We start from the raw sequence: 15,000 nt of genomic DNA, 5'->3' as shown, positions 1-15,000 counted from the left end.
ATTTGTATGTCAATTATTCGTCTGAAATCTTGACAGTCCTAAGTCCTCTATGGCGTATGAGTCCAAATTCAGCCACGGTTCAGCACAATCACCGTTAATATCATTAAATGTTTATAATTGTGTAACTATAATACATAATGTATGTTAAAAAGAAAGAAGAAACAACGATTTATCTCGTGAGGACCAGAAAAATGGTCCTCACGATGTCTAATTCTGAAATGATTCTGTACTTGTGTGGGAAAATGTGTCCCTCACAGTGGTGGAAAAAGTACTCAAATTCTTTACCTAAGTAAAAGTACCAATACTGCAATATAAAAATACTCTGTTACAAGTAAAAGTCCAGAATTAAAAATGTACTTGAGTAAAAGTACAAAAGTATTGGCATCAAAATGTACTTAAAGTACCAAAAGTAAAAGTACTAAATATTTGAAAATAGCCGATCTACAAGCTCACAACGCGTCGCGATGCGACGCGTTGTGAGCTTGTAGATCTGCTATTTTCAAATAGCCTAGATATAAAATAGGTTTAAAGTAGTTAATGTATGTTTCATTATATCATAATTTATATCTGAAAAGTAACTAGTGACTAAAGTTTTCAAGTAAATGTAGTGGAGTAAAAGTACAATATTTGCCTCTGAGATGTAGTAGAAGTAAAAGTATTGGAAATTGGAAATACTCAAGTAAAGTACAAATACCTCAAGATTTTACTTAAGTACAGTACTTAAGTAAATGTACTTAGTTACTTTCCACCACTGGTCCCTCATAAAAGAAAAGTTGGCACACTGTAGCTCCCCTTTGAAGGCTTTATTTTGGAGCCACCTGAGTGGGCGGAGCAACATTTGTCCCTCACAAATATGGTAATACAAGTCTGTGCCCTACAGCCCTATCTTTATTCCTATTTAGATGTATAATTAGATTGGTGTCGTACAGTAGACAATGATTTCATTCATAACTTCATATTTGTAGTTGCGACACACGTCTCCATCGTAACAGCGTGATGTCATCACTTTGCCTGTCCTGCCAAACACACGTCAGCCGGACTACTAGGGCAGGGGTTCTCAAAGTGGGGGTCCGGGGACCCCCGGGGGCCCTTGGGGGAGTTTCAGGGGGTCCCCTGCTAAATATGTTAATAGATTGGGGTCCGCGGCCAGATGCATATTAATTTAGGGGTCCTTCCCTTTTCTGAAACTACAGTTTCGGAACCAGTGGTTGGACAGGGAATCTGTTATTTATGTATTTCACTTTAAAACACTTCTGTCACTTAAGTATACATTTAATCAGACACGCCCCTCATCCTATATAAACCCATGAACTGAATGAAACCCATAAAGAGAATTTAATGAGTGTCGTGTGTGTGTGTGTGTGTGTGTGTGTGTGCGTGCGCGTGCGCGTGCGCGTGCGCGTGCGCGTGCGCGTGCGCGTGTGTGTGTGTGTGTGTGTGTGTGTGTGTGTGTGTGTGTTTTTTTTTTTTTTTCAGACAGACAGACAGACAGACAGACAGACAGACAGACAGACAGACAGACAGACAGACAGACAGACAGACAGACACACAGACACACAGACATACCTGTGAGTATCTCTCTGAGATTCCATCTTTCCCTCCATTGTAGATGTAGACGGCCCCTTTTAGGTCCTCTTCCTGTGGAGCTCCTATCGCAACATCTACACACACACACACACACACAGACACACACACACACACACACACACACACACACACACACACACAGACACAGACACACACACACACACACACACAGACACACACACACACACACACACACACACACACACACACACAGACACACACACACACACACACACACACACACACACACACACACACACACACACACACACACACACAGACACACACACACACACACACACACACAGACACACACACACACACACACACAGACACACACACACACACACACACACACACACACACACACACACACACACACACACACACACACACACACACACACACACACACACACACACACACACACACACACACACGCCATGTTTTACTTTACTGTACTTCATTACTAGGTCCAAATTAGTAGTTTACTTAAGTTAGAGACAAGAGAAGAGATTACCTTAATGACATACTCTCTCACTCACTCACTCACTCACACACACACACACACACACACACACACACACACACACACACACACACACACACACACACACACACACACACACACACACACACACACACACACACACACACACACACACACACACACACACACACACACACACACACACACACACCGCAGTGTGCGTGTGTCTGAAGTTCTGAACAGCACCCTAGAGGCAGTTAAATGGGTGGGGGTCTACTGTGTGTGTGTGTGTGTGTGTGTGTGTGTGTGTGTGTGTGTGTGTGTGTGTGTGTGTGTGTGTGTGTGTGTGTGTGTGTGTCTCTCTACTATCCTGTGTGTGTGTGTGTGTGTGTGTGTGTGTGTGTGTGTGTGTGTGCGTGTGTGTGTGTGTGTGTGTGTGCGTGCGTGCGTGCGCTCGCGCGTGCTTGCGTGTGTGTGTGAGTGTGTGTGTGCTGAGTGTAAAAGTCCGTTAGAGTGGTGTTTATCTGGCAGTAAGTGGCAGTTAGTTGGGGAGGGGGCAGTGAAACCACAGGGTGGATACTGAGATATGTTTCAGCATCTTTATCCACCAAACTGACACAGCCTGGACACACATGAAGTTACTATTTTTATGCGTGTTACCAGGATAGTAGAGAGATTTACTAGTTGGATACGGATAGATGTCGAGTGTGCACCTAAACATTGCGGGCACCTCAATTTAAAAATGGTCTTTTTCTCCAGAATGTACCAAAAAACACAAAACCCTAAAGAATAAACGTGTATGCTTTAGAAAATGGTGTGAAGTAATGTAAAGTATACTGTACATGATTTGAACATTCAAATGTTTGTACATCATTATCAGACTTAAATTTACCCTTCAACCTATTGTTTAGGTCCAAAATGACCGGCCAGCCACGGGTTTTGTAGCAGTTAGTAGCAATATTGGGTGTTAAATGTCATAAAAAGATTATTACATGTATTTTCCCCCAGTATAAAACGAAAGTATATACATACTTTTTTTTTGGGTTCCCAGAGGGGGTTTTATATTTTGTTAACAGGATGGTAGAGATAGTATATATTGTCACTGTCAGGTGGAAACCCTGTATGTCCAAAACTGTTACTTTTCAGGAAATGGAAAAAGAACCAATGTAGTTTTTTAGTCACAGGCCCTTGTTAACTTAAACATTGTTAACTTTTTCATTGGTTCAATATTTTTAAAACCCACAGAGCAGTTTCAGTCAAAATCTTTGGAAGGCAGTGACAATTAGCAAGTTCATTACAAGTTCACAAGTTGTGAACTTGTAGATTGGCAATGTTCGCTACTTTTCTGCGGCAGTCTTGCACGAGAAAGTAGGGCATTAATTTATGAATAAAACATAAAAAGTTGAAAAGTGGAGATACAAGGTTTCTGCCCGACAGTGATGATTGTGTATTTACTAGATTGCACTGATCACTGACCACTACTGTCCACGTGCCCTTGAGCAAGTTCCTTCAACTGGAGCTGCTTTGAGACCAGCAGTAAGACGGCCGTGGTTGTATTAAAATCATATTAATAATACAATAATGTTTGTTACCGTGGTAACCATCGTCGTCAAGGTCTCCCAGGTTGAGCATGGTCTGTCCAAAGCGGGCAGCGAAGGAGTCTCTGCCCTGTAACTGGAACTCTGCTTCTATTAACCTGGCCTGCAGACAGACAGACAGACAGACAGACAGACAGACAGACAGACAGACAGACAGACAGACAGACAGACAGAAAGACACACAGACAAAAAGGAAAACAAACCTGTTTAAATACATCATGAAATGGCTTTATTGCTAACGTTTTTGCTAAGGTTAGCTCAGAAACGGGTGTGTTTTTCTCTGATCAATCATAGTGTCGAGCTATGGGATCTCTGGACTACACACACTGCAGCTATGGGATCTCTGGACTACACACACTGCAGCTATGGGATCTCTGGACTACACACACTGCACTGAACTGAGGCAGGCAGAGAGAGAGAGAGAGAGAGAGAGAGAGAGAGGGGAACAATTCTAGCTGCACTTTTATACGTTGCATTGCTTATTTATCACCCTCAATGTTTATATTCATAAAGGTCTCTCTATGTCACCACGCAGTACGTTTGCGTTTACAGGAAGTAATCAAAAATGTACTTTTAGGGACTTTTGACATAAGAATGCACAAAAATGTATTGTATTTTTGGCATCTAATGATGTGTTATATTATGACCCCACGGTCATAATATAACACATCATTAGATTAGCACGTCTTTAAAATGCACAAGTGTATTTCAATGTCTATCTTTGTAAGATTTTGAAATGTAAATCATATACCGGTTGTTCGTTTCCTATATTATGTATATTAAAGAGGTGGTGCCATGGTTTTGCACTTTTTCAGTTTTTCATGTGTCTATGAGGTTGATAGAACTTCATTAAGCCCCCTGGAGGTGTTTTTATGTTGTTTTATGTCTTCTCTGACTATTTTGAGTTTCTACCTGGAGGCTGAAACCTTGAGGGTCAAACGTGCCAATAGAGAAACAGCACTTTAGTGACATTGTAAAAACATACCCTCCCCCTCATTATCATAACACAACAGGTGTGGGCATGAGGAGGAGGAGGGACTAGGACAGGTGGATGGTGCTAAGGTGGTGGAGGAGGTGCTAAGGTGAGAACCAGGTATACTTAATGAACTGGAGGCGTGTCCACATAAAAACATAATTTTAACAATTTCTCCTAGTATAACCATAATACCTGATGATTATGTTTTAGGGGGGGGGGGGGATCACTGAAAATCACGGCACCCCGTCTTTAAGATCACGTATTCTTCTTTCAAAATGAGTAAGTCTGTGCCTGTGACATCAAATGCTTTCTTTCGTTTCATCAGGCTCATCGTTTCATAACATCTGGCGATCATGTGTGTAGTGTACGTGCTTGCGTGTGTACGTGCTTGCGTGTGTGCGCGCGCGTGTGTGTGTGTGTGTGTGTGTGTGTGTGTGTGTGTGTGTGTGTGTGTGTGTGTGTGTGTGTGTGTGTGTCTGTGTGCGTGCGTGTATCTTACCTCTCCATGGTTGATGTAGACATGCACTCTGCCCTCCTCTCTAGCGAAACCTGTTGTTGCGGAGCTGGATGTCAACGGAGCGCCGACCAGCAAGTCAGACAGACCGTCAGCGTTCAGGTCAACAGAGCAAACACTGGCTCCGTAGTACGACCCCAACTGCACACCCACAAACACACATTTGTATTATATTACTATACATAACCCTTTAACTAAAGCCGAAAATAGCAGATCTACAAACTTACAACACAGACATAACTGATTTATACTTAGTTAACCCCTATACATAACCTCTAAATGCCTAATCCTATAACTTGAAAATTGTCGTAATTATAAACCCAACTCTAACCATAACAAACTATACATGTCGGGACATGATTTGTCCCTCACAAGTATACTAAGTACACGCGCGCACACACACACACACACACACACACACACACACACACACACACACACACACACACACACACACACACACACACACACACACACACACACACACACACACACACACACACACACACATCCTCCCACACACACACACACACACACACACACACACACACACACACACACACACACACACACACACACACACACACACACACACACACACACACACACACACACACACACACACACACACACAAACACACACACACTGCTCTCTACTCTGCTTAAAACAACTACCATAGCACTAGTTCTAGCTAATGATGCAAATGGTCTGAATACGTGCAAGCTAAAGCTAATGATAATAATAGAGATATTTTATGATAAATTAATGATAATGACTGATAATGAATAATGATGAATGAAAACTGATCATTTAATGATAAAAACATGATTTCAAATGTTGTTGTTTTTCTTACCTTTTCTCCTGACAGTTCAGAGACTATCTTCAACAGACTTCCTTCCACTCGGAAAACATACGCCTGCAAACAAATATATACTTTAAAGTCATACTGTGTATTCATTCAAGTCTTTTTTGCCGAGCTTATAGATCGGATCATTTTGGCGAAGACATTTGGTGCAGAAGGGGGTGGAAGTACAGAGCGTAAACTCGTCCTACTGTAAATCAAAAATAATCAAAGCATATATAGCTTGCTGCTCAGCAGAAATGGAAAAAATATATTTTAAAGTCTAGAGGCTTTTATGTGGTTGAAATAACTTGAAAATGGATGGCCGGGTGTTCATGAAGTAGGCTGGAAAACCTGTAGACTTTTCTACAACTTGAAAACATGGAGATACAAGGTTTCTGCCCGACAGAGACGATAAGCAGGCAGGCAGATAGACAGACAGGTAGGCATATAGACAGACAGGTAGGCAGATAGACAGCTTACCTTGCCTGTCTGGCTGTGTTGTGGAGCTCCGCCCACAACCTCAGTAGAACTAGGATCTAGGAAGTGACCAGCACCTACTGAGTAACCTGGAACAAACACACGTCATGTTGCAGTTATTGCCTACCCTGTCCCAACAAAGTTCAGCCGTTTTGACGGAGTAGGCCTACTGTACGTACCATACTCTATGGATAAGAGGGTCTCCTAAATTGTAAACTGTAGTAGTAGTAATAGTAGTAATAGTAGTAGTAGTAGTAGTAGCAGCAGCAGTAGTAATAGTAGTAGTAGTTGTAGTTCAGTACCCAGGTAGCTGCCAAACTGCACCTGCCCAGTGCCTTCATCCAAATACGCAGCCATTGTTCTACTGGAAGTGTTGTAAACAAGCACAGAGCCAGTCCAATACGATGTACCAGGAGCTCCCATTATCACCAGCTCCTATAAATATAATAACATCACACAACATAACAAATTATAATACACAACAATACGACAGTAGATTAAGGCTCTGAGCGACGTTACAATCCACCAATAGTAAGTAGTAGCTACAGGCATCAGATCCCAGATCAGCTACATTACAATCAACCAATAGTAAGGAGCACAGTGATCAGATCCTAGATCAGCTACGTTACAATCAGCGGAGGACAAATTGAATAGATTGTGCTCTAATACACTTGTTGTCCAGGGACCACCAGGGGTCGGGTCCCAAGGGTCAAATGGGACCAAATGGACCCATTGGTCCATTTAGTTCCATTTGCACACTCTCAGACTTCAATTAACTCAGAGGATTTTGCACTGTAGTTTGGGATCTCAGAGATAAAAGTTGTTGGGGGTCTGTGGCCCTAATGCATATCAAACTGGGGGTCCTTGAAATGAAGAAGGTTCACTGGTAACAGAACACAGGTCTAACAGTTCATGTCAGATTATATTATCAGATGATGTATTTGTACCTCAGCGAAGAAGGTGGACATTCAGATTATAATGTCAGATTATCATATTATTTGATCAGATTATAAAGACAGTGTTTCTGTACCTCGGTGAGGAATGTGGACATTCCAGCCTGACAGGAACCATACAAATCCCCAAACTTCTTCTGATGGTCTGACGGACGGCAGGGGAGCAGGAAAGACAAACAGAGAGAGAGATAAATGTCAACAGGTGGCGCTTTACTCAGCGCGCGTGTGTGTGTGTGTGTGTGTGTGTGTGTGTGTGTGTGTGTGTGTGTGTGTGTGTGTGTGTGTGTGTGTGTGTGTGTGTGTGTGTGTGTGTGTGTGTGTGTGTGTGTGTGTGTGTGTGTGTGTGTGTGTGTGTGTGTGTGTGTGTGTGTGTGTGTGTGTGTGTGTGTGTGTGTGTGTGTGTGTGTGTGTGTGTGTGTGTGTGTACCTCTGTAGCAGGGTATCATGGGCTGTCCTGGTTGGCTGAGGTCCTTGCTGTAGAGATAACACACTCCATGAGGCAGTTTGTTGTTCTGAACGTCTTTCTGAGAGTAGAAGACATTCTTCCAACGATGTCCACATGCCTACACACACACACACACACACACACACACACACACACACACAGAAAATTATTTTAATTCTGGCGAAAACCGGGACAATTTCGTAGTGAATATTGAAAACCGGGACATATTAGTGTTTTAGAGATATTTGTCGGGACTCGGGACACACCTTAAACACATCATGTGAAACGATTTTGTGCCAGGGACCCCCCATAAGAAAATATTTTCCAGCATTTGTCATAGATCGGCTATTTAGGAAAAAAGCTGGAAAATAAAGTAGGGCTTAAGTGTTTAAACTATTCCTCATTTTGCTGGGGACCCCCAGGAACCCCCTCAAGGACCCCTAGGGGTCCCCGGACCCCACTTTGAGAACCCCTGCTCTAGCTGTCTCTACACATGTCCATCAGGGCTGACCTCTACCTCAACAAAGCCGTCACTAATAGATTTGTCCGCCTTGAAGCCATATGGTTGATTAATGCAGGGTAGGGTGGCAGCCAGGCTAATACACACATCTTTCTGTTACACCAGAAGCTACAGACACGTGCCTGAGGCCATCCGCTGGTGGCCCCTTTGATTCCTTTGTTTGACTGTGTTTACTGTCAACACAATTGTAGCCACCTCTACCCCCCCCCCCCCCCCCCCCCCGCTTTGCATAAAGTCTATACATATCAGAAGAACTACATCAGTATTAAAAAAATCTAAAAGAATCGGCGAACTGAAAAGAGGATTCAGAACCCCGCTGCTGCTGTTCATTGAGGAGATCACTGTCTGAAGACGTAGCCCAGCTAGCATAAAAAAACTGTGAATACAATTCACTGTGAATACAATGCCACAGACATGTGAAAACCCCCGAATGGTTTTCATGTATTTTTACCATCAAAGAGGACTTTATCGCCCTTATTCCTTTGAAACTTGAAAAGGACCAGGGGTGAGGAGAATGTGTAATAGCTCTGGTCCATAGCATAGGAGTTCTCCTAAACGCAAATGTGTGTGTGTGTGTGTGTGTGTGTGTGTGTGTGTGTGTGTGTCTGTGTGTGTGTGTGTGTGTGTGTGTGTGTGTGTGTGTGTGTGTGTGTGTGTGTGTGTGTGTGTGTGCGTGCGTGCGTGCGTGTGTTTACCAGTATGTCTCCATTGACAGGTTGTCTGCTCAGAGACACTCCCAGCCACTGATCTTCACTCTCTGGTTTACAGGTCTTACCACAGTACCCCATGTCTGCACACACACACACACACACACACACACACACACACACACACACACACACACACACACACACACACACACACACACACACACACACACACACACACACACACACACACACACACACACACACACACACACACACACACACACACACACAATTGCATTAGTTGGAAGTAAACAAAATGATGATTCACATTCAGTTTCATTAATGACACACAATATGAACGGAAAAACATCAGAACTAATGATGTTGTCTTGTGACCGCTGCTAAAGAAGAGGAACAACGACAAGGCACGTCGCCTCCATGGACGATCGGTTGGCTTTGAGTGTTCATGTGCTATAAATCCTGTTGAGATGCAGGTAAATGTATACTGTATGTCTTATGATGCATGTCCACATGATGCTTTGGGCCAGGAGAAAGGTTTTAAATTCAAAGCCAGCGCAGTTAGCACAGGATTGGTGGGATGTGATGCAGTGTTGGGTTTCACTTCACAGCCCTCACACCAATGACAACCTGTGAGAGGACTAAGATGACCAGATTCTAAGAAAACAAACAGAAAGACTTACTGGAAAGAGACAACCCAAAACCAAAGCAAAATGGACCTAAATAGAGAATATACATTGGCAGAATACCTGAGCACTGTGAGTGAAGTAAGGAAAACCTTGACTAGATGCAGACTCAATGCAACACACACAGCCTTGCAATAGATCAGTGGTTTTCAACCTTTTTCATGCCAAGGACCCCTAAATTCATATACATTTGCCCGCGGACCCCAATCTCAAAATGTTTTGACCTTAACCCCCAGAAGAGAAGATTTGTGTTAAATAATGCCAAATTCTACAACATTTTCAAGGTTGCACTGTTTTCAAACACTTTCAAGGTTTTCTTTTCTCGAAAATGTTCAAAAATAGCAGATCTACAAGCTGGTTGAGAACCACTGCAATAGATAAAGACCGCCACAGACCCCGCTCCCAAGGGAAGACTATGCACCCACTTCACACAAAATGTGGTGGAAACAGAGCTGCACTTTCTAACCACCTGCCCACTATACCAAGACACCCCGTTCTCACTCCCAAGGCGTCACATTTTGCCGCTCTTTTAGTTTGTGTAGTCCTATAGTGACGCATTAGGGAGTGAAAATTACTGTGAGAATGTGTTGACCAAGACATTAGACACACATACCTCCCACAGATTACATACACCCAAAGTGAGTTTGAAGACATGACGACAAGCGACAAAAAAAACTCCCATAACTACTGGGAGAAATACAACAATGTGCGAACACAGCAGCAAGATCTGTGAACTGTTGTGATGAAAGAAGGTTAGCCAATGGAATACAACCACCTTAATAATGACTACTAACCATTGTATGTTTCCTGCACCCTAACCCTCTGTACCGAGTGGACCTCTGCTCTGACCTACTGCACATATAATCAGAGCTACTACCTTTAAACACATTTGAAATCTGAGGCTTTTTGTATACTATTTTAAATCGTTTTGAGGAAAATGCTGCTAATTGTCCCAAAGTGACTGCATAAATCCGTGGGGATAAAAAGATTGCTGCTATCTGTTTCAAAAAGCTTTATACTCTTGCCAACATGTACTGTATATATAACGTTGCAACACAATGCTGTACCCCCTCCAACTGCACATACTTTCCCAATTTTTTTCTTAAATTGTTTTATTATGTTTTGACACTTGCTTTGGCAATGTACACGAATGTCTTTGAATTGAATTGAATTGAGAGGTCATATAGTCACACCACGTTTGGACAAAATGTGCTTTCAGGAAAGGGAACTTGAAGCATATATTGTGTGATTTCAGTAAAGGGAAGTATTATGTAACTAAGTACAGTGTTTGTTTACCAAGCTTTTCAGCTCGTTACCCAAAAAGTACATCTTGTGTCTCCCTGGGAACCAAACTTACAAAAATACATTAAGAATTAATCACTTAATCCCTATTTCAAAAATAGCTACCACTGTCTCAAAGCAAACCATATCATTCTAGTGGTCAAAGAGGATTTAAAGAGGTTTTTCACGTGCTTCTCAAAGGTTAGTGTCTGAGCCCTGGGGCCCATTGTCTCATAATCCGGTTAATCTATATTAACTTAATGAGATAAACAAATTATCCACCCAGCATTTGGTCGGTGCCCGAGGTTGACTGCATTAGCCCAAGCCACACACCACAACTTAACTTTGAGCAACAGCAAATGCCAGGGCAATTCTATTTTATCATAGTTGGAATTTTACACATTCATAGGGTGTCACAAAATATGAAAATGTAAAAAAAAAATGTAATTAAAACATTTCTGTATCGCCGTCAACATGCTCCCAGCGTTGGACCATCAATGGTGAATTCCTGTTTAGCCACAGAAATGTCACAAAGTCGCATTGTGAGCTGGTAGATCTTTCTACAAAATGTTTCCCCCCGGAATAGGGATGCTAGGGTTCAAGTAAAAAAAAACACAACAAGGCATGGGTACCTGAGGCTAGGGTTCAAGTGGTCAAGAAGCGACACATCTGTGTTAACGTATGTGGGTTATCCTTTGGTTAACCTTAGGTTACCACAGGTCAACACTTATGATGAAATGTACATCTGGTTTAGAGGCAGGAAGCAGTTCCACCGGATATGCTGCACGTGTGTGTTGTTCATGTGCTTGATAGTGTGAGAGCGCAATGTATACCAAACAAACATGAAGCCTGCTGGAATCTTTAGAAGATTGTTATTTTTTTTTTTTACAAAGCTGCTTTAATGTGTTATCCTCTTGATAATACTCTGATCTGATCTGGATCTGTAGTATCTGTTCCTCAGTTTGGTCTCCCTTCATTCATACATTGTTTAATATGTCTCTTAAGCTGTTGTCAAGCCTACATCTTATATCGTTGTGTGTAAAACACTTTGTTTTTGAAAAATGCTTTACAAATAAAGTTCATTAAATGTTTATAACTCAGATTTGACCATAGCAAGCTGAAGATGATTTGGCAAAATGTTGGATTGTGGATTAGTAATTGTTATAATATCACATTGTATCGTTATCGTGAATCCAATAGTGTATTGTATCCTCGTGTTCTGTGGCAGCCCTACACATAAGCTATCATGATTTATTGTAAAAACTGGTGGTAGTGGAAATTGTAAAAAGAAAAAACTTGTTACGTCTCACTTCAGTATAAAGACACCTAGTCACTGAGGCTGTGGTTCATTCCTTCATAAGGTTATTATAGGTTGAACATTCTGTTGACTTCAGCTATTCAATGGGACAGATGATCAAAACTCTGTCCAGAGGCATCGTCTATACTAGAACACCAGCTGACAGCTGCGACCTCTGTGCTTTCTGTCACCTGGAAGGGGAAGCCCTGAAGCAGAGTTACTAATTCGTAGTATTGTCACATAAAACGCATTACATATTTTGTAGCCTGGAATACAGACTGAGTCTCTTTGTTCAGCATGTTTGTTTTCTTTCACTGCGCTTCTCAGTCTGGGACTCTTCCTGGGACTCTTCTGGGACTCTTCCTGGGACTCTGCCCCTGGGCGGTTTCGGACGCCCAGGGGCAGACGATTGTGATTGTTCTGTGGATAGTGGTTCATGTAATGAACACTATCCAATCAGCAATGGCGTGCCTATACAGCCTTCCTAACAGGTGACGTTCAGGCTCATATGGAAGTGAAAAAAAACAAAAATGTTTTGTCCTAAAACATTTGTTAATTCATTTAATGATTATGACTATACTGGTGTATCAAAACAGACAGACAGACAGACAGACAGACAGACAGACAGACAGACAGACAGACAGACAGACCCTGTTCGTATTTGTTGACAGGCTGGTTGTTTATTAGAAGAGATGCTGCACTGATAAACGGCTCCTGGAGATTTGACCACCGAACTGGAAGAGTTGTCTACTGGGGCACCAACCAGTAACCTGATAGACAGATGCAGTTGATAGAGAGAGCAAGAGAGAGAGGAGAGAGAGAGAGAGAGAGAATATTGTGAATAAGGATACATTTAGGACGTACAACTTTTCACAAAGGAACATGGATTAGAATATTGACATTATGTCAACTGTGACACTGATTCTCAACCTTTTCATTTCAACGATGTTCCAAGTGTTATTATTCAATCAACTCTGAGAGTGTACAAATTTGTACACTGTCAGAGTTACAAGCCGTAAGGGTCCATAAGGACCCGACCCCTGTGGCCCCCTAGAGACCACACCACGCCAGTCCTCCATGACCTTCCCTGTGCTTCCCGTCAAATACAGAATTGATTTCAAGATACTGCTCACCACCTACAAAGCCCTCAACAACCTAACAGCCCCTATAGCTACCTTTCTGACTTCTCCACTATGCACTATGCCCCTCTCCGTTCCCTCAGGTGATGCCAACCTCCTGGTGGTTCCCAAGACAAGGCACCGAACCTGGGGGAGACGAGGCCTTTTCTGTTGCCCCCGCCCCCTCCCCCTGGAACTCACTCCCAACACACATCAAAGCTGCCCCCACCCTCTCCTCATTAAAACTGCTCTCAAAACCACCTCTTCAGACTGACCGTTCTTCAATCCAAATCCCCTTTTAACACACCTTATTTTAAACTTTTAGCTTAGTTTTACCTTTGATCTTTTGTCTCAATAAAGATGTTTGTTATTGGAAAGCGACTTTGGGTACTTACAAAAATGCTATAAGCGGTATGTATTACTATTATCATGGACACACCAATGACACCATCGATGTGGATTCCACACTTAGCTACAGCCTTTCTCTTCTTGCATTGATTAAATCTTGTTTGAAATGACAAAACCAGTTTTCCAATGATGTCACTGGTAGGCCCTCCTCTGACACAGTGAGTAGACATTAATGGTGCCAGCTTTTTTCCTTTCTTTTTGGAGAACAGTCACATGATGGTGCTTTTAAGGAGGGCCATGGATATGAATGACTCTCTGCTCACTATGCCGGGCAATTTATGTTATATTACGTTTTTATCCAGCATGTACTGATATTCCAGTGGAATACCAGTACAGAGAGACATTTCAATAATGTCTCTCACAGACAGACAGACAGACAGACAGACAGACAGACAGATAAGCTGTCTCTTTCATCAAAGGCTCTTTGTATCATTAGCAGGAGCAGCCTAATTAACATACCCAGGGGACACACAGTGTGTGTGTGTGCGTGTGTTGTGTGTTGTGTGTGTGTGTGTGGTGTGTGTGTGTGTGTGTGGTGTGTGTGTGTGTGTGTGTGTGTGTGTGTGTGTGTGTGTGTGTGTGTGTGTGTGTGTGTGTGTGTGTGTGTGTGTGTGTGCGTGCGTGCCTTAAGGCAATGCACAAGGCAAGTTAGCTGTAGGCAAGTGAAGTATATAGCACATTTCAACAACAAAGCTCATTACTTAAAAGGATTTAAAAAATGAGAATAAGTGTGTGTGTTTGTGCGTGCGTGCGTTCGTTCGTGTGCAGTGGAGGGGGGGCCGGCAGGGGTCAGCTGTGGGTGAATAGAGAGTCATGAATAGAGGAAGCATTGAAAGGGTGTATCTCTCACACACATGCATGCACACACACACGTGCCCTAACACATACTATTGGACTGGGTGGGTCAGTCCTTTGTGACCGGTAGCCAAGATGTCCCTAGCTGGATGAATGAATCCTATGCTCACTCAGTCTTGCACATGGACTTGTTCATGGACTTAACTGGGACATGAACTGAACTTACAGTATGACCACACGTCCCGGTTTGACCGGGATCGTCCCGGGTTTCAAGCCGGGTAACACTTGTTTTGAGTGCTTACAGATGTTTATCCCATTGAGACATGAGGCCGATTCTACAAA

General features: G+C 42.6%; 1 protein-coding gene across 1 annotated transcript in view; it reads right to left on the bottom strand.

Annotated features, from left to right (window-relative positions):
• itga4 (integrin alpha 4) overlaps nucleotides 1-15,000 on the bottom strand; it is a 30,299-nt gene that overhangs the window by 13,769 nt on the left and 1,530 nt on the right. Inside the window, exons 2-11 of the mRNA XM_080412958.1 lie at nucleotides 12,992-13,107; nucleotides 9,101-9,198; nucleotides 7,868-8,003; nucleotides 7,518-7,585; nucleotides 6,790-6,922; nucleotides 6,491-6,576; nucleotides 6,020-6,082; nucleotides 5,151-5,306; nucleotides 3,670-3,778; nucleotides 1,567-1,661 (exon numbers count right to left, since the gene is read on the bottom strand). Coding sequence (XP_080269084.1) covers nucleotides 1,567-1,661; nucleotides 3,670-3,778; nucleotides 5,151-5,306; nucleotides 6,020-6,082; nucleotides 6,491-6,576; nucleotides 6,790-6,922; nucleotides 7,518-7,585; nucleotides 7,868-8,003; nucleotides 9,101-9,198; nucleotides 12,992-13,107 — 1,060 coding nt within the window. The remainder of the gene's footprint in view (nucleotides 1-1,566; nucleotides 1,662-3,669; nucleotides 3,779-5,150; nucleotides 5,307-6,019; nucleotides 6,083-6,490; nucleotides 6,577-6,789; nucleotides 6,923-7,517; nucleotides 7,586-7,867; nucleotides 8,004-9,100; nucleotides 9,199-12,991; nucleotides 13,108-15,000) is intronic.

Source organism: Gymnoscopelus braueri (assembly GCF_963280865.1).
Source record: "Gymnoscopelus braueri genome assembly, chromosome: 18".
NCBI classification, from domain to species: Eukaryota; Metazoa; Chordata; class Actinopteri; order Myctophiformes; family Myctophidae; genus Gymnoscopelus; species Gymnoscopelus braueri.
Note: the sequence above shows the minus strand (reverse complement) of the source record. Positions and strands in the feature narration are given on the sequence as shown.